At 45.2% G+C, this 25,960-nt stretch overlaps 1 protein-coding gene across 5 annotated transcripts in view; it reads right to left on the reverse strand.

Annotated features, from left to right (window-relative positions):
- Positions 1–4,245: 4,245 nt before the first annotated feature.
- TMEM218 (transmembrane protein 218) overlaps positions 4,246–25,960 on the reverse strand; it is a 32,538-nt gene continuing 10,823 nt past the window's right edge. The window contains exons 1-4 of one of the 5 annotated variants that reach the window (XM_073584901.1): positions 16,418–16,796; positions 13,327–13,558; positions 12,670–12,772; positions 4,246–4,494 (exon numbers count right to left, since the gene is read on the reverse strand). In XM_073584901.1, the coding sequence (XP_073441002.1) occupies positions 4,360–4,494; positions 12,670–12,772; positions 13,327–13,436 (348 nt within the window). In that variant the 5' untranslated portion in view covers positions 13,437–13,558; positions 16,418–16,796 and the 3' untranslated portion in view covers positions 4,246–4,359. Of the gene's footprint in view, positions 4,495–12,669; positions 12,773–13,326; positions 14,005–16,417; positions 16,797–25,960 lie in introns of those variants that run through there. The other 4 variants (XM_073584900.1, XM_073584903.1, XM_073584905.1 and 1 more) reach the window with 4 other exon arrangements.

A 25,960-nucleotide genomic window follows, 5' to 3' on the forward strand; every position in this document is an offset into this window, starting at 1 on the left:
CATCTTTATGACACTTAAATCCAATTTGCATAATAATTTGGAACGCAGTGTATATAATGTCCCAGCTGGAGCGATACTAAGAAAACACAACGATAAAAGAGGCGCAGCGTCACCAGAGACGCCAGGATCAACTCCTCGCAGTAATGGCCACTGGTCCTTCTCACTATTATTCTTCATGGCTTCCAAGGTTAAATCAATATCACAACTTCCTCCTCAGACAGAGCTACGCTGATTAACGAGAAGATTCCTGAGTGTTTGGGAAGAGGCCAAATATGAAGGCATAATAAAAGACAGAGACTGCACCTCGAAGGACGCAACGGACACATCGGAGGCAAAACTGCATCTACGAAGAGCGAAAAATACTGCAAAATATACAGTAAAATTCTGACTATCTGGATCCTCATTATCCTGGATTATTGGAAATCCCAAACTGCAGGAGCACAGAGGAGGAAAAGCCGACTGGATGGATTATTTTGGATACGGCCGTAGGTTTTCATGGTTTTAGGTCAGCTGGACCAACAAGTGATTTCTCACTAGTCCAGCCAGGAAATATTTTAGTTTTTGGCCAAATTACCAGAATTTCTGGACCATAAATTGCAGGATTTTAACACATTTTTGGATGTTACCCATTATCCATGGATTTCTGGATTGAAGATTTATTACAGTCATTCCCGAGGAACTGACTTCCAAAAGTTATTCTCAGAGTACAATTCCCTGATATATACATGACACCAAAATGAATGTTTTTTTATGCTGGACGTTGGCCCCCCCAACGATCTGATATTCATAGTCATTAATACTGAAAGCATGGAAAATCCCTTTAAGAAGTCTGTGCCCTGAAGTCAGCTCTCCCTTCTTCTGAGCTACAAGAAAATCAACTATATAAGACTCAGGAGACACTTCACCACATCTTTAGACTGCCAGGTATATCAGCTATGGACAGGACCAGTCATCATCTATACAGAGTTTACCCTTCTAGACCCATCACTGCCGATACTAGGGTCAACATTTGGATAAACCACCACATGGTTGTCAGATATAAGGCCAGCAGTTTCCAAAGCAAAGTGTTAGTATCACAGTATTTTTGCCCTGAAACCCATGTTTTCCCGGGATCACCTCTAGACATTGTTGATGTAGCTGCAAACAAGTGATAATGACCATTTGATTTGTGTGAATTTGCCCCTCGGGTGCATGAAACATTAACCAGTTGTTATGATTGAGGCGGCGTGTTCAGTTGGCCCGGTCCACGCTCTTACTTTCAGCATTTCTCCGCACACATAAATCATGTGTGTTCACCCTTCGTTCCTGTTTCGTGAGCCAGAATAAATGAGTTTGCATTATCTTGGAATGCTGTGAACTGAGTCACTCGGACACTTTCCATACTTGCAACTTAGGAAAACCAAAGGGTCATGGACTGGGCAATCCTGTCCGGGATTTACAGAAAAAACATACAGCCAAAAAAATACGACATTCACGTTACAGAAATCCTGAATATAACCAACACAAACTAATTCTATATTACACTATCATCCCTAAAATTCTCAGCACCAGAACCGTGCCAGGTACAGCCCAAAACCAAGCAGCACAACTAGAGAGATGTGGCTATAATTAGGCTCTGGTTATGTATCTCTGTATACAGGGAACTCCCTCTAGTGGTGACTGCAGAAAGGATCTTATGTATCTCTGTATACAGGGAGCTCCCCCTAATGGCATAACGACGACCGCAAAAAAAAAGGTCTGATTTTCCATTTAATTTCTCTCTCCTCTCATGTGATCGCACCTCAAAGGATAGGGTCCCTCGATCCCCCCGCCTCCAGTACCTCCGTTGTCCCTGCAACCCCCCGGCGTCTTCTTACGGAAGAAAATGGCGGCCGCCTGCGATGCGCAGTGCGCCCGCCGAGATCTGCCGTCCGGCACCCAGCAACAATGAGAAATTTTTCCTATTGGTTAATTTTGATCCCATCACAGAGATCAAAATAAAAAAATAGTAAATCAAATCCCCCTTTATTACCCCCTTAGTTAGGGAAAAATAATAAAAGTGTATTTTTTTCTATTTTCCCATTAGGGTTAGAGTTGGGCTAAAGTTAGGGTTGGGATTACGGTTAGGGGTATGTTAGGGTTAGGCTTGTAGTTAGGGTTGTGGTTAGGGGTGTGTTGGGGTTAGGGTTGGAGTTAGAATTGGGGGATTTTCACGGTATAGGTACATCAGGGGGTCTCCAAACACGACATGGCGCCACCATTGATTCCAGCCAATTTTGCGTTCTAAAAGTCAAATGGTGCTCCTTCCCTTCTGAGCACTGTCATGCACCCAAACAGTGGCTTTTCTCCACATATGGGGTATCTGTGTACCCTGGAGAAATTGCACAACAAATTTTGTGGTCCACTTTCTCCTGATACCCTTGTGAAAATAAAAAAAAATTGGTTCCTAAGTGAAATTTGTGAAAAAAGTAAAATGTTCGTTTTTTCTTTCCACATTGCTTTAGTTCTCGTGAAGCACCTGAAGTGTTAATAAACTTCTTGAATGTGGTTTTGCGCACCTTGAGGGTTGCAGTTTTTAGAATGGTGTCACTTTTGGGTATTTTCTGTAATATTGACCCCCCAAACTCACTTCAAATGTGAGGTGATCCCTAAAAAAAATGGTTTTGTAAATTTTGCTAGAAAAATAAGAAATCGCTGGTCAACTTTAAACCTTATAACGTCCTAACAAAAAAAAAAAAAAATTGTGTTTCCAAAATTATGCTGATGTAAAGTCGACATGTGAGAAATGTTATTTATTAACTATTTTGTGTGACACCACGCTCTGATTTAAGGGTACAAAAATTAAGTTTGAAAATTGCTAAATTTTTAAAAATTTTGCCAAATTTTCGTTTGTTTCATAAATGCAAGTTATATCAAATAAATTTTACCACTGACATGAAGTACAATATGTCACGAAAAAAAACAATCTCAGAATCAGTGGGATCCGTTGTAGCATTCCAAAACTATAACCTCATAAAGTGACAATGGTCAGAATTGTAAACAAATGGCTTGGTCATCAAGTACAAAATTGGTGCTGTCACTAAGGGGTTAAACTTTGTTTTTGCATGAAAAAAATTGTTCATTATTTATATGCATTGTGTTTGGAGGACTACATAGGGTTTTCTTCATATCACGGTCCTCAGTGTTATTTCTCAGGGCATTTTTCGGCAGACAGAATCCTATCCTGTATCTCTGTATACAGGGAGCTCCCCCTAGTGGTGGCTGCAGACAGAATCTTATCCTGTATCTCTGTAAACAGGGAGCTCCCCCTAGTGGGGGCTGCAGACAGAATATTATCATGTATCTGTATACAGGGAGCTACAAACAGAATATTATCATGTATATTATCATGTATCTGTATATACAGGGAGCTCCCCCTAATGGGGGCTGCAGACAGGATCTTATCATGTATCTCTGTATACAAGGAGCTCCCCCTAGTGGTGGCTGCAGACAGAATCTTATCATGTATCTCTGTTTACAGGGAGCAGACATTATATTATCTCATACATCTGTATATACAAGGAATTAGATCTTTGTAACAGGAAACTAGAACTCTGATCATTTTAACATAATAAGAAATTATTCACCACTGAATTTTCAACCTAAAACCAATTCATATAGAATTTTCCAGTTATTAATATATCTATTGATTATAAATATTGTAAAATGAACTTCAGAAGTTCTTCTTTCTGTTCAAAATGTAAAGTGTATAATAGAATACTAATCCATTTTCTTTGGAATTGCACCAGCTCTCAATATTATTGGAATTTAGCAATGCAAAAAAGGAATTAAATACACTTAATTACCCTGACTCTTAATATTAACATATAAGATTAACATATACTGTAAGATGATACTGATCCAACCAGAAATAAAAAGATATTAGTACCTTTTTATAAGCTACAAAACCAAACATTTGCAAATCTCTTAATATGGTTGATGACCAGTCCGTACATAAGGAAAAGAGTTTTCAATTTGTGACAAATGGTTAAAATATTATGTCAACGATATAAAAAATTAGGCTTGATATGTGCCCACCGAGATGTGTGTAGGATGGCGGCCGAGCCAGCACACGGTCCACAATGTGCAGACACCATCATTCAACCCCGATGTGGAAGTGAGTGGCTCTGAACAACCCCTTTAAGATGCAGGGATTTGTCTCCCCATGGTGCTCATGTCTACATCTGTAGAGCAAAAAAAAATACTGAAATACAAATGAAACTCCTGCCCACGGAAGAAAAAAAAAATTTATTCTTATATAAATGTTTTACAAACAAGTATCAAATATAAATATTATAAAAAGTACAAATGACACAAAAAGCTGCCATCACACCCTGAATGTCACCGAACACGCAGAGGTTTGGCGTAGACTGGCTCCAGGACCCAGGAGTTGACAGACAAGAAGATGCTTCCAAGAAAGATGACACTGATTATGGACAGGAGAACGTAGCGGCCAATGAAGAAGGAGTCGACAATCTACAAGACAGAGAACGTGGGAACGTCAGTGCACACGGCATGGTCAGGAGAAGCACAAATGTATGAGCATGTTGGTAATATATTCACAGCATGGAGTGGAATTTATCAACCTTTTCAAGCTAAGTATCTCTGAAGACAAGAAGTTTCACCTGAGTATCACCAAGGAGAGATTCTTTATAAATGCAACCTTCAGTGCCAATGCTCTGTCCTAGGAACAGAGAAAAACTAAGGCAGTGTCAGATCGGTGTCATGAAAGACTCCTCATACCGATGATGGTGTATCTACAGACCACACACTGCCACGTGTTATGAGGAGTATCTGCTGACCATCCACTCTTCATAACTGGTATATCTGCTTACCATCCACTCCTCATACCGATGGGGGGGGTGTATCTACTGACTACACATACCTCATATAACAGTTGGCAGTGTATCTGCTGACCATCCACTTATATCAGTTATGATATCTGCTGACTATCCACTCCTCATAACTGGTATATTTGCTGACCATCCACTCCTCGTAACTGGTGGCAGTGTATCTACAACCCCTGCAAAATTATGGAATCACCGGCCATGGAGGATGCTCATTCAGTTGTTTAATTTTGTAGAAAAGAAGCAGATCACCGACATGGCTGTCACACCTTGGAGAGCTGTTGCACCAAGTGGACTGACCTGAATCATGGCTCCAACACGAGAGATGTCAATTGAAACAAAGGAGAGGATTATCAGACTCTTAAAAGAGGGTAAAGTATCACGCAATGTTGCAAAAGATGTTGGTTGTTCACAGTCAGATGTCTAATATCTGGACCAAATACAAACAAAATGGGAAGGTTGTTAAAGGCAAACATACTGGTAGACCAAGGAAGACATAAAAGCGTCAAGACCGGAAACTTAAAGCAATATGTCTCCAAAACAGGAAATGTACAACAAAATAAATGAGGAACAAATGGGAGGAAACTGGAGTCAACGTCTGTGACCGAACTGTAAGAAACCGCCTAAAGGAAATGGGATTTACATACAGAAAAGCTAAACGAAAGCCATCATGAACACCTTAACAGAAAAAAAACAAGGTTACAATGGGCTAAGGAAAAGCAATCGTGGACTGTGGATGACTGGATGAAAGTCATATTCAGTGATGAATTGTGAATCTGCATTGGGCAAGGTGATGATGCTGGAACTTTTGTTTGGAGCCGTTCCAATAAGATTTATAAAGATGACTGCCTGAAGAGAACATGCAAATTTCCACAGTCATTGATGATATGGGGCTACTTGTCAGGTAAAGGCACTGGGGAGATGGCTGTCATTACATCTTCAATAAATGCACAAGTTTATGTTGATATTTTGGACACTTTTCTTATCCCATCAATTGAAAGGATGTTTGGGGATGATGAAATCATTTTTGAAGGTACGGTAATAATGCATCCTGCCCTAGAGCAAAAACATTCCTTGAAAAAAGACACATAAGGTCAATGTCATGGCCTGCAAATAGTCCAGATCTCAATCCAATTGAAAATCTTTGGGGGAAGTAGAAGAAAATAGTCCATGACAAGGCGAAGTAGAAGAAAATAGTCCATGACAAGGCTCCAACCTGCAAAGCTGCTCTGGCAACAGCAATTAGAGAAAGTTGGAGCCAGATTGATGAAGAGTACTGTTTGACACTCATTAAGTCCATGCCTCAGAGACTGCAAGCTGTTATAAAGCCAGAGGTGGTGCAACAAAATACTAGTGATGTGTTGGAGTGTTTTTGTCACGTCGCCGTCAGACTCGGGGCCTGCTGTCCCGGCCTCGGACACTAGGAGGCGCCGGACTGTCCCATCGCCGTCTGACTCGCGGCCTGCTGTTCCTGCCTCGGTCTCTGGGTGGCGCTGTGCTTCAACCCCGAGTGATGGCGGCAATGGTGATGAGGCTCCTGCGCAGCAGTCCGCTGGACGCAGGCTTCGCTCCTCGGCCAGGCATGAAGGGGCTGGTGCATCACCATCCGGCCTGGTCCTGGGGGCGGTCCGGATGACATCATCAGCCCAGGAGCCTGTGAGGGATGACCTGATCCCTCAAATACCTTGGGGCTGCTCTTGCAAGTCGCCGGATATAATCTTGGTTCCCCTGCGTATTACTGTGTGAATTCCTGTTTGACTAACTCTGACTTTGGCCTGGACTTCTGACTCTGCTTCTGCCTAACAATTCTGTACCTCTGCTACTCTCCTGGTTTATGACTCTGACTTCGGCCTGGATTCTGACTCTGCTTCTGCCTAACGATTCTGTACCTCTGCTACTCTCCTGGTTTATGACTCTGACTTCGGCCTGGATTCTGACTCTGCTTCTGCCTAACGATTTTGTACCTCTGCTACTCTCCTGGTTTATGACTCTGACTTCGGCCTGGAATCTGACTCTGCTACGGTCTACTGTTTTTGTACCATTTCTGCCTGACTGGTTTAGTCTCGGATATCATTGCCTCTGTGTCCTGTATTGGAACACCTTTCTGGCGACCGTCCTGCTCTGGTCATTGCTCCTATTCAGACAGCGCCTCCTGGGCTCTGCTGTAAATCCAGATCCCTGTATAGGGGTAAAGGGTATCAGAGTTTCTCGGGGTGCTGTCTGGCTGCAGCCCAGACCGTAGGCAGACGTCACAGTTTTTTGTTGGTTTGTTTTTCATGATTCCATATTTTTTTCCTCAGAATTGAGTGATTCCATATTTTTTCTCTATGCTTGGTTTAAAAAAAGTAACCATTACTGACTACCACATTTTTTGTTTTTGATTTCTTTTAGTGTTTCTTAAAGCCAGAAAGTTGCCATTTGAAACGACTTTAGTTTTGTGCCATGTCTGTGATCTGCTTTTTTTCTACAAAATTAAACAACTGAATGAACATCCTCCAAGGCCGGTGATTCCATAATTTTTGCCAGGGGTTGTAATGACCATCCACTCTCCTCATAACAGGTGGCAGTGTATCTACTGACCATCCAATCTTCATACCGATGGTGGTGTATCTACTGACTAGACACCTCATATAACAGGTGGCAGTGTATCTGCTGACCATCCACTTATATCAGTTATGATATCTGCTGACTATCCACTCCTCATAACTGGTATATTTGCTGACCATCCACTTCTCGTAACTGGTGGCAGTGTATCTAATGACCATCCACTCTCCTCATAACAGGTGGCAGTGTATCTACTGACCATCCAATCTTCATACCAATGGTGGTGTATCTACTGACTAGACACCTCATATAACAGGTGGCGGTGTATCTGCTGACTATCCACTCCTCACAACTGGTGGTATATCTACTGACCATCCACTCCTCATAACTGGTGGTATATCTCCTCATACCGATGCGGATGACGCTGCCGCTCTATATAATACCACAATAGCTGTAGCTTTGGAATCCGCTGCCCCACTTACACATACCAAAACTCGCAAAATCAACAGACAGCCCTGGCACACCAGCCTGACCAAAGAGCTGAGGCGAGCTTCCAGGGCTGCTGAGCGCAGATGGAAAAGATCCCACTCCAACGAGCACTTCATTGCATTCAAACAGTCCCGCACTACTTTCAAGACCACACTCTCCACAGCTAAACAAACCTACTTCTCATCTCTCATATCCTCCCTGTCTCACAACCCTAAACAGTTATTCAACACCTTCAATTCTCTCCTCCGCCCCCCAGCACCTCCTCCCTCCCCACTCATCTCAGCTGAAGACTTTGCCTCATTTTTCAAGCAGAAAATTGATAACATCAGGGACAGTTTTGGTCAACAACCCCCAGAGCCCTTCCTCCCGACTTCCCAGCCCTCCACCTTCAAAACCAACTTCTCCACCATTACAGAAGATCGACTCTCCACTCTACTCTCAAGATCACATCTCACCACCTGTGCACTCGACCCGATCCCATTTCATCCCAAACCTCACCACAGTCTTCATCCCAACCCTAACCCATCTCTTCAACCTATCACTAACAACTGGTGTTTTCCCCTCAAGCTTTAAACATGCCTCCATCACACCTATCCTCAAAAAGCCCTCTCTTGACCCATCCTCTGTATCTAGCTATCGCCCTATATCACTTCTCCCATACGCCTCCAAGCTACTGGAACAACACGTCTACCTTGAACTGTCCTCCCATCTCTCTTCTTGCTCCCTCTTCGACCGCTTACAATCTGGCTTCCGGTCACACCACTCCACTGAAACTGCCCTTACTAAGGTCACCAATGACCTCTTAACTGCCAAGAGCAAGCGACACTACTCTGTCCTCCTCCTCCTGGACCTGTCGGCTGCCTTTGACACAGTGGACCATTCCCTATTATTACAGACCCTCTCATCCCTCGGCATCACAGACTTGGCCCTCTCCTGGATCTCATCATACCTAACAGACCGGACATTCAGCGTCTCCCACTCACACACCACCTCCTCACCTCGCCCCCTATCTGTCGGAGTCCCACAAGGTTCAGTCCTTGGGCCCCTGCTGTTCTCTATTTACACCTTTGGCCTGGGACAGCTCATAGAATCTCATGGCTTTCAGTATCATCTTTATGCTGATGACACACAGATCTACATCTCTGGACCAGATATCACCTCCCTACTAACCAGAATCCCTCAATGTCTGTCCACTATTTCATCCTTCTTCTCCGCTAGATTTCTGAAACTCAACACGGACAAAACAGAATTCATCATCTTTCCCCCCATCTCACGTGACCCCCCCTACGAACCTATCAATTACAGTAAATAACTGCCCACTCTCCCCAGTCCCACAAGCTCGCTGCCTCGGAGTAATCCTTGACGCTGATCTCTCCTTCAAACCACATATCCAAACCCTTTCCACTTCCTGCTGACTTCAACTCAAAAATATTTCACGAATCCGTTCCTCACCCAAGAATCTGCAAAAACCCTAGTCCATGCCCTCATCATCTCTTGCCTTGACTACTGCAACCTCATGCTCTGTGGCCTCCCCTCAAACACTCTCGCACCCCTCCAATCTATTCTAAACTCTGCTGCCCGACTAATCCACCTGTCCCCCCGCTATTCCCCAGCTTCTCCCCTCTGTCAATCCCTTCACTGGCTCCCAATTGCCCAGAGACTCCATTACAAAACCCTAACCATGACATACAAAGCCATCCACAACTTGTCTCCTCCATAATAATAATAATAATAATAATAAATTTTATTTTTATAGCGCCGACATATTCCGCAGCACTTTACATTTCAGAGGGGATTTGTACAGACAATAGACATTACAGCATAACAATAATCACATACAGTAGATTATAACAAATACCAAGAGGAAAGAGGGCCCTGCTCGCAAGCTTACAGTCTATGAGGAAAGAGGGAGACACGAAAGGTGGGTGGTAACAGTTACCCTGATTGTATGGACCAGTCATAATGTTAAGTGTGTAACAGTACAGACACAGAGGGCTAATGGAGGCATAAAGCATGTGGGAACATGATGCGGGGAACCTGGTTATGGTAAAACTTTTGGCTCTGCCACACAGGGATAGATTAGGTTAATGTGTTGGGGTGGTAGGCCAGTCTGAATAAATGCGTTTTCAGGACACGCTTAAAATTGTGGGGATTGGGGACTAATCGTATTGACCTGGGAAGACCTCCATACATCTGTGACCTCGTCTCCCGGTACTTTCCCGCACGCAACCTCCGATCCTCACAAGATCTCCTTCTCTACTCCCGTCTTATCTCCTCTTCCCACAATCGCATACAAGATTTCTCTCGCGCATCACCCCTACTCTGGAACTCTCTACCACAACATATCAGACTCTCACCTACCATCGAAACCTTCAAAAAGAGCCTGAAAACCCACCTCTTCCGACAAGCCTATAACCTGCAGTAACCACCGATCGACCAAACCGCTGCACGACCAGCTCTACCCTCGCCTACTGTATTATCCCCCATCCCTTGAAGATTGTGAGCCCTCGCGGGCAGGGTCCTCTCTCCTCCTGTACCAGTTATGACTTGTATTGTTTAAGATTATTGTACTTGTTTTTATGTATACCGCTCCTCACATGTAAAGCGCCATGGAATAAATGGCGCTATAACAATAAATAATAATAATACCGATGGTGGTGTATTTACTGACTAGACACATCTCATATAACAGGTGGCGGTGTATCTGCTGACCATCCACTTATCATAACTGGTAAATCTGCTGACTATCCACTCCTCATAACTGGTATATTTGCTAACCATCCACTTCTCGTAACTGGTGGCAGTGTATCTAATGACCATCCACACCTCATAACAGGTGGCAGTGTATCTACTGACCATCCAATCTTCATACCGATGGTGGTATATCTACTGACCATCCACTCCTCATAACTGGTATATATGCTGACCATTCACTAGCTTTAACCCATAACGGCGTACCTAATGACTGCCACACCTTATAACCAGTGGTGATGTACCTAATGACCGCCCATTCCTCATACCAATGGCAGTGTACCTAATGACCAGACACTCCTTATAACCAGTGGTGGTATGCCTGATGTCTGTACGCTCTTCATACTGGTGGTGGTACACCTGATGGCTATACGCTCCCCATAACCAGTGGCGGTGTACCTGATTACTATATGCTCCCCATAACCAGTGGTTGTATGCCTGATGACTGTATGCTCCTCATACCGGTGGTGGTATACCTAATGACTGTCCACTCATAAACTACCAATATTCTTGAGGTCAGTATAGTCTAACCTCCCCGAAGCAGCGAATACAGACACTTTCCACCCCTAGCAGGATGCTGATGAAAGAAAGTCAACAGAAGCCTAATAAGAGTTATTTTTGAGCTGCCGGGCATGAAACAAGTGTGAACACATAAGAGGTGATCTCCTGAGCTATCCTTAGCTGTAAACTGGCTCCAGGGACCGGGCCAACGAGCTGCTGCAACATGAAAGGTCATTCTGAGGAGTCCATATTACGCCTGACCTTGGCTTCAGCACAGAACAAGTCTCTTGTGGATGACATGTTTGTCTGGGCAACGCGTTTCGCTTTTTAATTAGCCAATTAGTGGACCTTCAGTGCATAAAGCCCTAGTCATGTATTATTGATAGAGCCCTAGTGCTGCGAGATGGAAAAGGGGGAGGGGGATGGGAGGAACACAAATCTTATAATTAGTTCTCAGACGAGTGCGGCGGTCACCGGGAGATGAATCGGCCACAGATACCTACGTTCATTTTCTGTTTATTTCTGATCCAGTGACCTGTAATCTCCAGCTGCAGGCGCCCCATATTTACATAACCAGCAATCCTGCATATTTTGCTGTGGGTTCTGGCCATTTGTATTGTGAGGGAAATGTGGGGAACTTTTTATCCGCAAGAGGAGAATCACATTAATGCTTCGATGAAATCCTAACTTTAAGCCGTATAATATTATTACTAAGAAAGAAGCGAGAAATCAAAACGGCTGCAGGATCCCAGATACTGCACATTATAGCATCCATCACCCAGAGTTCGTTCACTACAGAAACCTAGAACAAAACTTTGTGAAATGCAGAACTTTTTTCAATATTGGGTAAATAGCAAAGTGCAATTTTAACCATTTAAAAAGTTATTTCCAAAATCACAATGCATTCTTATAATAATGTGAACATATTTATTCATTTGTGCCAATATAACTCATGTTTATATCAGCCTCGTCTTGCACATATAACTCCTTCCCCCCAAGGATGCTAAGGATGCTCCTCCAGGCTCTATATACCCACCGCTGCTCTTGGTGGATCTACTCTCAGCTTTCTGCCAGCAATTACAGGGTGTTTCCAACCCTTAGAATACAATCTTTGCCTCTGTGCACTCTGGTAGATGATAATCCTCTGCCATAAGCATCAAGAGAGCATCATTCGCAGTTTCACATCACTGATCTGTCCGCAGCAGGCCACAATCACAGCTCAGCACTGCCTAGCAATTACTATCTCCTTTGTGGTGGAGGATTGCAGGAGAATTGAGCTCTGCTAAAAACAGCTAATGATGTAAAACCAGAAAGGGTCAGTTTCTATGTATATTTAATTTCCGAGGCAAATGCTGTTTTCATACATGGACAGCTCTGTCCTGGATTATATCAGTAATTACAGTATATCAGTAAAGACCAGACTGAAAAATAAGCTGTGATCACCTGTGTACATTTCAGTGTCTCGCTGTGCAGCGGGGCAAGTACATATGTAATGTCAGAGAAAGAACAAATGGAATACCTGAACTTCTTTTTCTGGAGAAGGCGTTTCGCTCGCTCGGGGAAAAAATACTAGAATAAGAGTGATGATCACTGCCAGGAGAAGCAGAGCGAGGCTTGAAAACCTGGAAGACAACAACGATATTAACAAAAAAGATATAAGGAAAGAGCATTTTTCCCAAGATTTCTTTACAATCCGACATCCGGTCCCTGGAGGCTTGCTTGCCATGTGATGTGGATACCATGCGGTCAGGGTTGTGAGCGAGTGTGTTGCCACATCAGTGACTGCATGGGCCACATCCTCTCCCTTCCAAGTGTTTCCCTGGACTCGTGTGGACAGGGGGGGGTGTCTGTGTGTGTAAAGTTGCGCAAAGTTGACCTTAGGTGTCTCCACGGGGTGCGGAACGTCACTTGGTGCAAGTGAGACCATGCCGTGTGATCTCGCTGGTGTAATAGTGAGGTCAGGTGGGGTGGCAAGGTGCGGGTTCATCACATATGGTGGCAGCGGAGGGATTCTGTGTGATACAGTATCTCTGGTGTTATCCATCGTAATTACCGTCTGATGTGGCTGCTGGACCAGGTCCTGTGAAGCTACCTGCACCATCTTTATTTGGGGGGGTACATCACCATGATTGCTTCAGTAACACAGACTCTTATTAGCGAATACCATGGATCTTACCGCGCTGCTCCGGACGCTCGAGACAGAAGGATGCACATAAGCAAGGTGACCACCCAGATCACAGCGATCACAAACACCCCGATGCCCACGCCAAGGACTGTGGAGGCCATCCTATGGGAGAGCACACAGATGTGAGGTTATTCAGTAGCAGGACCATGACTCCCATCATGCATGCTGCGTCCATTGTCCGTGTTACTTCTGCCATCCCGGGCCGTGCGTCTCCGGACCTGATCTGTCTTATAGGGATATATAAAGTTGTTAGTTGGGGGCAGAGGACATTAAGAAATGTGACTGTAACATGAAACGCAGAATACTACCGCTACATGGACACAATAATGTATCGCCGCTGCGCTCAGACCAGGCGCAGAGTTCAGCTGTCGCCACAGACGCAGCAGTGGTGCACTTCTTGCTGCAATGTCACACAGAAATAATTCTTAGTAAATCCCTCATTATAAGAAGCTGCGCTGCACCGGACACTAACACTACGGCGCACTACTGGGGTGCCACGTTAGAGTGCCACCTCCAGAGACCTGTCACATTAGAGCGCCACCTCCAGACAGAGGCCTGCCACATTAGAGCGCCACCTCCAGAGGCCTGTCACATTAGAGCGCCACCTCCAGACAGACACCTGTCACATTAGAGCGCCACCTCCAGACAGACACCTGTCACATTAGAGCGCCACCTCCAGACAGAGGCCTGCCACATTAGAGCGCCACCTCCAGAGGCCTGCCACATTAGAGCGCCACCTCCAGAGGCCTGTCACATTAGAGCGCCACCTCCAGACAGACACCTGTCACATTAGAATGCCACCTTCAGACAGAGGCCTGTCACATTAGAGCTCCACCTCCAGAGGCCTGTCACATTAGAGTGCCACCTCCAGACAGAGGCCTGTCACATTAGAGTGCCACCTCCAGACAGAGGCCTGTCACATTAGAGCACCACCTCCAGACAGAGGCCAGTCACATTAGAGCACCACCTCCAGACAGAGGCCTGCCACATTAGAGCACCACCTCCAGACAGAGGCCTGCCACATTAGAGCGCCACCTCCAGACTGACGGCTGTCACATTAGAGCGACACCTCCACACAGAGGCCTGTCACATTAGAGCTCCACCTCCAGACAGACACCTGTCACATTAGAATGCCACCTTCAGACAGAGGCCTGTCACATTAGAGCTCCACCTCCAGAGGCCTGTCACATTAGAGTGCCACCTCCAGAGGCCTGTAACATTAGAGTGCCACCTCCAGAGGCCTGTCACATTAGAGCGCCACCTCCAGAGGCCTGTCACATTAGAGTGCCACCTCCAGACAGAGGCCTGTCACATAAGAGCGCTACCTCCAGACAGAGGCCAGTCACATTAGAGCACCACCTTCAGGCAGACGCCTGTCACGTTAGAGCGACACCTCCACACAGAGGCCTGTCACATTAGAGTGCCACCTCGCCTGCTGCTGAATGACAGTGTTTCAGAACATTTGGAGTGCACCACCTTCAGACAGAGGCCAGTCACATTAGAGCGCCACCTCCAGACAGAGGTATGCCACATTAGAGCGCCACCTCCAGACAGAGGCCTGCCACATTAGAGCGCCACCTCCAGAGGCCTGTCACATTAGAATGCCACCTTCAGACAGAGGCCTGTCACACTAGAGCTCCACCTCCAGCGGCCTGTCACATTAGAGCGCCACCTCCAGACAGACGCCTGTCACATTAGAGCGCCACCTCCAGACAGACGCCTGTCACATTAGAGCGCCACCTTCAGGCAGACGCCTGTCACATTAGAGCGCCACCTCCAGACAGCGGTCTGCCACATTAGAGCGCCACCTCCAGACAGACACCTGTCACATTAGAATGCCACCTTCAGACAGAGGCCTGTCACATTAGAGCTCCACCTCCAGAGGCCTGTCACATTAGAGCGCCACCTCCAGAGGCCTGTCACATTAGAGCGCCCCCACCAGACAGACGCCTGTCACATTAGAGCGCCACCTCCAGACAGAGGTCAGTCACATTAGAGCACCACCTTCAGGCAGACGCCTGTCACATTAGAGCGCCACCTCCAGACAGAGGCCTGCCACATTAGAGCGCCACCTCCAGACAGAGGTCTGCCACATTAGAGCGCCACCTCCAGACGCCTGTCACATTAGAGCGCCACCTCCAGACAGAGGCCAGTCACATTAGAGCACCACCTTCAGGCAGACGCCTGTCACATTAGAGCGCCACCTTCAGACAGAGGCCTGTCACATTAGAGCACCACCTCCAGACAGAGGCCTGCCACATTAGAGCACCACCTCCAGACAGAGGCCTGCCACATTAGAGCGCCACCTCCAGACTGACGGCTGTCACATTAGAGCGACACCTCCACACAGAGGCCTGTCACATTAGAGCTCCACCTCCAGACAGACACCTGTCACATTAGAATGCCACCTTCAGACAGAGGCCTGTCACATTAGAGCTCCACCTCCAGAGGCCTGTCACATTAGAGTGCCACCTCCAGAGGACTGTCACATTAGAGTGCCACCTCCAGACAGAGGCCTGTCACATTAGAGCGCCACCTCCAGAGGCCTGTCACATTAGAGTGCCACCTCCAGACAGAGGCCTGTCACATAAGAGCGCTACCTCCAGACAGAGGCCAGTCACATTAGAGCACCACCTTCAGGCAGACGCCTGTCACGTTAGAGCGACACCTCCACACAGAGGCCTGTCACATTAGAGCGCCACCTCCAGACAGAGGCCAGTCACATTAGAGCACCACCTTCAGGCAGACGCCTGTCACATTAGAGCGCCACCTCCAGACAGAGGCCTGCCACATTAGAGCGCCACCTCCAGACAGAGGTCTGCCACATTAGAGCGCCACCTCCAGACGCCTGTCACATTAGAGTGCCACCTCGCCTGCTGCTGAACGACAGTGTTTCAGAACATTTGGAGTGTAAGAAGTGTTTCCATAGCAATAAACATGGCAGCAACGATTTCCATCCTAGACAGGAAAATGTCGGTTGCTAGGGGTAACCGCGCGGTTTACATTCCTCAGTGCACGATATCAGAGAGCTGTAGTCTCCGTGTTATCAGGACCCCTCCCGGGACACCGCAGCACCACTCACCCGCTCCCCAGGATCAGCAGCTGCTCTGGTTGTTACAGGCCCGGTATACAAGAGGTGCTGGATAGCGAATTCAAACTGACGTCACATTAGTCCTTTTGCCGCCTGTCCAATCACAGGCGCAGTCTCATCGCGTCCTCGATCTGCGGTTGGCTGAGGTGCGTTTCCTTGGTAACCTTGGTTTGCTGTGGTCACGCCTGGGGGCTCCGCACACTGAGGCTGAGCACTCACATGATAGTGGGTGAGGAGAGAGCATGGAGGCGGCTGCTCCTCTGTATAATCTCATCATTGTGCAGTAATAAACCAGAAACCGCTCAGAAACATTCCTGCTGACTGCCATTGTACAGACACAGCGGAGCAGAGGCGACAATCACTGTGACCGCGGCGTCCATTGCTCCTCCGGATAGTTGGATACCAAAAATGCAGATCTCAACTGTGTAATCACGAGGGAACTTATATAACGCCAACACCTCTAACTCTAGCCAGTACAATGTCCCCACAGCGCTCCATACACAGTACTGTGCCCCCCGGTACAGTGTAATACACCCGCACAGTACTGTGCTCCCACACACCCAGGGCCTGCCTTTGGACCAGGCAGACCAGTCAGATGCCTGGGGCCCCCACCTACAAAGGGGGCCCCCTGCACCCGCAGCCCATTTATCAAGTGCCCAGAGGGTGTACAGCAGTGAATAATGCTGTGCATTGCTCTGAAGTCTTGGAGTGTCTCTGGCAAAGCCCCTTGAGCCCCCCTGTCTCTTTCTTCTTGCAGTCAGGTTAAAAGTTGAGAGTGAGGGGGAGGGGCTGATTACAGCACAGTCACAGTGCAGGAAGATGCCTGCAGCTCTGTCTCCTCCTGAGTCCTGATCATGGCTGCTCCTAGCACTGTCCTGAGAATGGATATGCCTAAGTGAAGCCACAGAACTTGGTAAGAGCTGCAGGATCAGGATTCAGAGCCACATACAGCAGCGATCAGCATTAGCTCTGACCACAGTCACTAATCACTGCCTGTAATGTGACAGGGCGACCTCCTGTCCTGGATGACACAAGACAGGGATATTGTCTGCTGAATCAGGGGATTTATGACAGAAATAAAAGAATTCCCATGTGAAATAATAAGGGTAAACCATACACATATATATAGTACAGGTGTGCATAGGAATCAGCGTTTTTGGCGCATTTTTTTTTGCTGCCAAAGCCTGCTCTCTTGGCAGTAAAAACACTGCTTTCAAAACACCCATTTTTTAGGGTATGTGCAGACGATCCGGAAATGGCAGCACTTTGGATGCAGAAGATATGTGCTCCATCTAAAGTGCTGCCATCTTTTGAATGCAGGTGATTCCGCATGTGTTCATTGAACTGTGCGTGATCCCCCGTACAATGTATTAGATTTCTCTTGCGGAGACTCGCATCTATGCAAGATAACTTGACATGCTGCGGTCTGGAGAGTCGTGCTGCATGTCCGTCTCTGCGGGTTAGGTGCGGGCGTATGTGCACGCATAGTGGACATGGGATTTCTAGAAATCCCCTCCACTATGCTGTAACATCTGGCCGCTGCGGGTTGGAAGCTGCGAATATACGCAGCATCCAGAGTTTACTGAATGCGGACACACATACACTTAGAACTTTTGCTGTTTTTTTTGTATAGTATTCATTTTGTCTACAGTACATGTTTAATAAAGTTCGTTTTATTCACCAAAAACACAGCGAAAAACAACGTTGCGACATTTGCAGCTTTTCTAAAACTTTTTCATTGCTTTCTACGGGTGAAAAAAATTGCAGAAAGAAGTGACACGCTGCAGATTTAAAAAACGCTGCAGTTGTGAAATTCAGTCAGGAGAAAATAAAAGAGTGTGCGGGAGATTTCTGAAAATCTCAGTCTTTGCTTGTGCTGTAAAATGCTGTAAACTTCTTATTTGCAGAAGAAAAAGCTGCAGAAATTCTGCCTATGAACGTGGCCAAAAGCTGCTTTTAAGGCTATGTGCACACGCTGCGGATTCACCTGCGGGTTTTTCCACGCGGATCCGCAGGTAAAACCGCAGGTAAAGTGACCTGTGGTTTTCCTGCGGATTAGCCTGCGGTTTGCCCTGTGGTTTCACACCTCTACTATGTCAAAGGTGTGAAACCGCTGCGGAATCCGCACAAAGAATTGACATGCTGCGGTTTGTAAACCGCGGAAAAAACCGCAGCGTGAGCACAGCGGATTTGAAATGCCATAGGCTAACATGGTACTGTACCATGTCTGCGGAACTGCTGCATTTCCGCAGGGCCAAAAACACTGCGGAAACGCAGCAGAATCCGCAACGTGTGCACATAGCCTTAAAGTGCCAGCAAAACATATGAAAAATATTCAGAATTGAGAGTCCTCAGTGGTTGATACCTTTTAATGGCTAACTGAAAAGATGGTAACACATTGCAAGCTTTCGAGACTACTCAGGTCTCTTCATCAGGCATAGACTAATACAAAATCTGAAGAGTCACATATTTATACACAATACAGCACAGAAAAAATGCAATAGATGAGACAAGTGACGTAAAGCAGAATTATGATTATGGGAGAGGGAGAAACATAAATATTGGACCAGTTCATAGATAAGGAGTCCGGATGTTTTATTGTCCTCTGATTGGGGTCTCCTAATGTGTTGTGATGCCCCCACACGGTCTTAGGAGCAAATTCCTTAATTGATGTAAAAAGACATAAATCCATGCGACACTTTCATTCCAGCATTGAGCGTGTCAAAGGTCGTCATAAATTTATACTCACAGACTCTTCTCTCTCTCTGAGATGTGAAGTTACCTTTCAATACCAGTAATTTCATATCCCTGATGTCGTGGTCCATCATACAAAAATGTTTTGCCACAGGTAGATCCATTCTTTTTTCTCTTATTGTGTGATGAGCATTCATCCTTGTTCTAAGCATTTGCCCTGTCTCCCCCACATACAGACCGCCAGTTGGACATTTAGTACCATTTTTTCAGTTAGCCATTAAAAGGTATGTTCAACCACTGAGGACTCTCCATTCTGAATATTTTTCTATCTACTGGCTAACACAGTACAAAGATATATATCTTTCCTGTAGCAAAACATATGAGATTTCTGAAATCTCCTGCATGCGCTTGTTTTTTTTCTGACTGAATTTCAGAACTGTAGCGCTTTTTAAATCTGCAGCGTGTCACTTCTTTCCGTGTGTTTTCACCCGTAGAAAACAATGAAAGAATAAAAAAAGAAAGCTGCAGATATTGCAACGGCATTTTTCGCTGCAATTTTTTAAGTGGTTTTGGTGAATTAAACTATTAGGTGTCATTCACACGTTCAGTATTTGGTCAGTATTTCACATCAGTATTTGTAATGCAGAAACAGCAGTGGAACAATCAGAGGAAAAGTATAGTAGAAACACGGCACCACTTCTGGATTTCTCACCCTCCTGGTTTTGACTTGCACATACTGATGTGAAATACTGACCGAATACTCAACGTGTGAACGTGGCCTTAAACATACTGTAGACAAAGCAAACATCGTCATTTTAAAAATAGCTGAAAAAAGTGTAAAGAACACCAGAAACGAGCTGAAAAACAGGTGTTTTGAACGCAACATTTTTACTGCCAATTGAACAGGTTTTGGCTACTGAAAAAAATGCATGTGAACATAGCCATAGCATTTCAGAGTAAGACTATCTGTGGTGTTACATAGGACTGCAGGTGACATCTACTACATTATCCGTTCTCAGAGAGTTATTACTGCTCTCTCTGGTGTTACATAGGATGAGGTCACAGTCCTGTAACTGGTCACATGAGCCGGGAGGGCTTCTGTTCTGAGTGTGCTGTGCATAGAGGGAATTGTATGGCGAGCGGTACACAGTCCCTTCTGAAATGACAGGTGGGCGGCTGATTTGCAGTGCTGGGAAAACTACAATCCCGCAGGTGGGAGTGTGAAAATCGGGACTGTCTCGCTGGATCCAGGACAGTTGGGAGCCCTGCTGTGTTATCTGCAGTGTTAAAAACAAATTAAGAGGGAGTTGGGGGACAACTCTTTGTCTTGGGGCTTGAGCCCCCCAATCTTCTCTGACCCTAGCAACGCTCCTGTGTAATGCTAATAGTGGCAGACCGATTGGCTGATTTAAGGCCCCTGAATATGGGGGCCACAATGCCAGCACAGGCCCCTCTGCCACCTGTATCCGCATCCTGCTCATGTAATGTAACCTAAATGTGTGATTTTACAATGTTAGCATTTGGGGCCCCACTTTAAACTTTTGCCTAGGGCCTCACTTTGTCTAAAACCGGCCCTGCACACAACCCCACACAAAGCGGCGGTTTTGGGCTTCTGAGCTCACCAGAAATCGAGAAAAGGGAATATATGCTTCCCAGTACCACATAGAGATACGATGTTTGGTATCAATAGAAAGGTAATTTTGTAATAAGAAAAATAATACTCCTGTCGACATACTGGGAACCTCGCAGCCAGAGTTATGGCACTTGTAAGTTTTTTAGTAACTTTCAAAAGGAGAGTACATTCCCTAGCTCCACCCACCCAGTGAGGTCAGCGAAGGAACGCTATAAAGCTCAGATGCTGTCTCAGTGGGGTGTCTTTTTCCCGGGGAACCAGCTATGGAAAGCTGAAATTTGACCTGTCACTCTGGGAAGGTTCCCCTCCTCTACACGGCGTGCCATTGACAGACATGTGTAAGTTTCATATTTTAAGCCCTTTTATTTTGTGACTATCTGTATATACTGTATCTTGTCTCTTTTTGTAACATCATTTATATTTTTGTAAACACTGCCTATCCTTTCTGGAGTCAGGCTAGGTTCACTTTAGCGTGTGAATCCGCAGCGTTTCAAACGCATGCAAAACGCATGTTTATGCAATGTTTTTTATGCGCATCATCTTACGCATGATGGAAAAAACCCTGTGTTTGTATGCGTTTTTGCATGCGTTTGTGTTGTTTATGCACATGCATTCGATATGACACCAGACAAAAATGTGCATTTCTCATGGGATTTCTATTTACATTTTGAAGAACGCATGTGTACGCATGTCCTTGCGTACCAATGCGTTCCCATAGACAGTAATGCATTTTTTTACTCACTCATCCGCATGCGCATGCCTGCGCATATTTGACGCCTCAAAAAATGCAACATGTTGCGTTTACCGCATACCGCAAAATGGGTATGCGCAGGTGGGAGCGCAGGTGGTCTTCTCTTCCATCCTCCCAGTGGATGGCCATGGAACAAGGAGGTGGAATAAGATTCTGCAGGTGAACAACTGGCTACGTCGATGGTGCCGTCAGCAACGATTTGGATTTCTGGATCACGGAGTGAGGTACCTTTACGATGGACTACTTGCTAGAGATGGGGTGCACCTTACGAAGACTGGAAAACATGTATTTGGAAGTCGTCTTGCTACACTTGTAAGGAGAGCTTTAAACTAGAACAACATGGGAAGGGAAGCAAAAGACTAGAAAAAGCCATACACCTGACAAATGCTATTGAGAACTCTGCTATTAGAAGTGGAAAGGAAGAACAAAGACGAAAGAATCTAATTAATAAAAATATTGGAGATAGAGAAACCAATCACAAACTAAAATGTTTCTATACTAATGCACAAAGCATGGGCAACAAACAAGGAGAATTGGAACTACTAACGCAGGAAAAGAAATATGATGTCATTGGAATCACTGAAACTTGGTGGGACAATACACATGATTGGAATACAAGAGTAGAAGGATACAACTTATTTGCAAGAAACAGACTTGATAAACGAGGAGGAGGTGTCGCATTGTATGTTAGAAACGCGTATATCTGCACAGAGATTGAAGCTTCAGAGACTGGGAGTTCTGTGGAAACTGTTTGGGTAAGAATACAAGGACAGAACAATGGAAAGGACACCATTGTAGGCATTTACTACAGGCCACCTGTGCAAGCTGAAGATATGGATGAACTCTTTATGCATCAAATGGCCAAGTTCTCCCAAAAATATGACATAGTTGTCATGGGAGATTTCAACTATCCAGACATTTGTTGGGAATCTCTCTCAGGCAAAACTAACAGGTCAAGGAAATTCTTATCCTCTCTTGCTGACAACTTTATCTTCCAAAAGGTACGGGAGAAAACAAGGGGAACTGCTACCTTGGATCTAATCCTTATAAACAGGGAGGAAATGGTTAAGGAGGTAAAAGTGGCTGGGACCCTAGGAGGTAGCGACCATGCTATTTTAGAATTTTGGATAACTAGAGGAGGAAGACCTGTGAAGACTCAGACGTCAAGGTTAGATTTCAGAAAGGCAGATTTTAAGGGATTCAGAAAGAGAATTGGAGGGATCCAATGGCTGGATATCCTTAAAGACAAAAATGTCCAGGAAGGATGGGAAATCTTGAAAAAGGAAATTCTCAAAGCACAATTGTTAACAATTCCGAAAAGAGGGAAGAATAGGAAGCATTTAAGGAAGCCAGGATGGATGAACACAGAACTTAAGCACATGCTAAAAAGGAAGAAAAAAATGTTTATAAAATGGAAAGAGGGAGGCATATCTAAAGAAGAATATAATGCTGTCTGTAGAACCTGCAGGGCACAAATCAGATTATCTAAAGCTGACAATGAATTGAGGCTTGCAAGAGATGTCAAAAGCAATAATAAAGGATTTTGGGGATATGTCAAAAGTAAAAGAAAAGTCAAAGATGCTATAGGATTTTTACAGGATGAAAATGATGAAATGGTAAGACAGGATGTTGAGAAGGCCGAACTTTTAAATTCCTATTTTGCATCTGTTTTCTCTCAGAAAGGAAATGTGACATCAACTGTTCTTCACTGTCCTATTAAGGGTATAGAAGAATCCAGGATATCTATAAACAGAAAGATAGTGAGGAAACACTTAGCTAACCTAAATGAATTCAAGTCTCCAGGTCCAGATGAATTACACCCCAGAGTACTGAAGGAGATAGCAGAAGAAATTTTTGAACCCCTCTCCATAATATTTGAAAATTCTTGGAGAACAGGAGAAGTCCCAGAAGACTGGAGAAGAGCAAATGTTGTTCCTATCTTCAAAAAGGGGAAGAAGGTGGACCCAGGCAACTATAGGCCGGTGAGTCTGACTTCTATACCAGGAAAGATCTTTGAACAAATTATTAAACAACATGTATGTCAGTACCTGGATAAGAATGAAGTGATTAAACAGAGTCAGCATGGGTTTGTAACTAATAAGTCATGTCAGACTAACTTAATTTCCTTCTATGACGGAATCACTGATTGGGTGGATCAAGGAAATGCTGTAGATATAGTATATCTTGACTTCAGCAAAGCATTTGACAAAGTATCTCATACAATCCTTATTGAAAAAATGACTAAGTATGGAATGGACAAGGCAACTGTTAGGTGGATTCATAACTGGCTTAGTGATCGGACCCAAAGAGTGGTCGTAAATGGCTGCACATCCAGTTGGAAGAATGTCTCAAGTGGGGTACCACAGGGCTCTGTCCTGGGCCCTGTATTGTTCAACATCTTTATCAACGATTTAGATGAAGGAATTGAGGGTAAACTGATTAAATTCGCTGATGACACAAAGCTAGGAGGGATAGCTAATACTAGAGAAGAGAGAGAGAGGATTCAAAAAGATATAAATAAACTGGAGAACTGGGCAGCAACTAACAGAATGGTTTTTAACAGGGACAAATGCAAAGTACTACATCTGGGCAATAAAAATGAAAAAAGCATATACAGAATGGGAGGAATAGGCCTAAGCAACAGCACATGTGAAAAAGACTTGGGTATACTAATAGATCACAAACTGAATATGAGTCAACAGTGTGATGCAGCAGCAAAAAAAGCAAATGCAATTCTAGGATGTATTAACAGAAGCATACAGTCTAGATCACGTGAAGTCATTATTTCCCTCTACTCCTCTTTGGTCAGACCTCATCTGGAATATTGTGTCCAGTTTTGGGCACCACATTTTAAAAAAGACATCAACAAACTGGAGCAAGTTCAGAAAAGAGCAACCAGAATGGTGACCGGTCTGCAAACCCTGTCTTATGAGGAAAGGTTGCAGGATTTGGGATTGTTTAGTTTGCAAAAGAGAAGACTGAGAGGAGACTTAATAGCTGTCTACAAATATCTCAAGGGCTGTCACATTGTAGAAGGATCATCTTTATTCTCATTTGCACAAGGAAAGACTAGAAGCAATGGGATGAAACTGAATGGGAGGAGACACAGATTAGATATTAGAAAAAACTTTTTGACAGTTAGAGTGATCAATGAGTGGAACAAGCTGCCACGAGAAGTGGTGAGTTCTCCTTCAATGGATGTCTTCAAACAGAGGCTGGACAGACATCTGACTGGGATAATTTAGCGAATCCTGCTTTGAGCAGGGGGTTGGACCAGATGGCCCAGGAGGTCCCTTCCAACTCTACGATTCTATGATTCTATGTATGCGCACGCAAAAGCATGAGAACACATGAAAACAAATGTCCCTGCGTACACCATGTTAAATATATGTAAGCATGACGCATGCGGATCTATGCAGATCAAATGCTGCACACACAAACGCTAATGTGAAACCAGCCTAAATCTATAAATTTACTAGTTTTGTCTCTCCTTGCAGAGTAAAGTACTGCAGTGCGCAGGCACCAGGAAAGGTCAGAGAGGTCTGGCGCCTGCACACTGCAGTACTTTACTCTGCCCTCAACAGGGCAGGTAAGGTACGCTTGCGCAGGAGCCGTGGCAGAAGGAGTAAGTCATCTCTAGAAGATGGGAGGCATCGGACACGGACCACGACACCCATCGGACCGGACCAGACCCCCGGTGAATATAATCTAACTCGTTTTTCTTATCTTTCAGGTTACATCGGGGGCTTATCTACAGCATTACAGAATGCTGTAGATAAGCCCCTGATGGCGGTGGCCGCAGCTTATATGCCAAAAATGGGGTGACAGATTCCCTTTAATTATATTTGTTACCCTACTCTGACCTAGGACAGTAATTAGTGTGTTAATTCTTTGAAGTGTATTGCAGCGCACTAACTCACTGGGTCAATGCGTCCCAATAAATGCTGCCGGCCAATCAGAGGCCAGTGGCTGACATCCGTGTGCACGTGACTGTGGGTGCATGGCAGTGACATCTTGGACCCTGAAGTCAGCTGCTGGCTTCAGAAGATAGCGCCGTGCAGCGGGGGAGCTGAGGTTAGGTGAGTAAGAGCTTTTTTTTCTATGCACTGAATAACAGCGGTGCCGTCAGAATGAGGAACATATACCATGATGGAGGAACATATACCAGGATGGAGGAACACATACCAGGATGGAGGAACATATTCCAGGATGGGAGACATATACCAGGATGAGGGAACACATGCACGGATGGTGGAACATATACCAGGATGGCGGAATATATACCAGGATGGCGGAACATATACCAGGATGGCGGAACATATACCAGGATGGCGGGACATATACCAGGAAGAGGGAACACATGCACGGATGGCGGAACATATACCAGGATGGCGGAACATATACCAGGATGGAGGGACATATACCAGGATGGAGGGACATATACCAGGATGGAGGG

This window comes from Dendrobates tinctorius, unplaced genomic scaffold (genome assembly GCF_039654945.1).
Source record: "Dendrobates tinctorius isolate UK_male_01 unplaced genomic scaffold, ASM3965494v1 ptg000086l, whole genome shotgun sequence".
Lineage (NCBI taxonomy): Eukaryota > Metazoa > Chordata > Amphibia > Anura > Dendrobatidae > Dendrobates > Dendrobates tinctorius.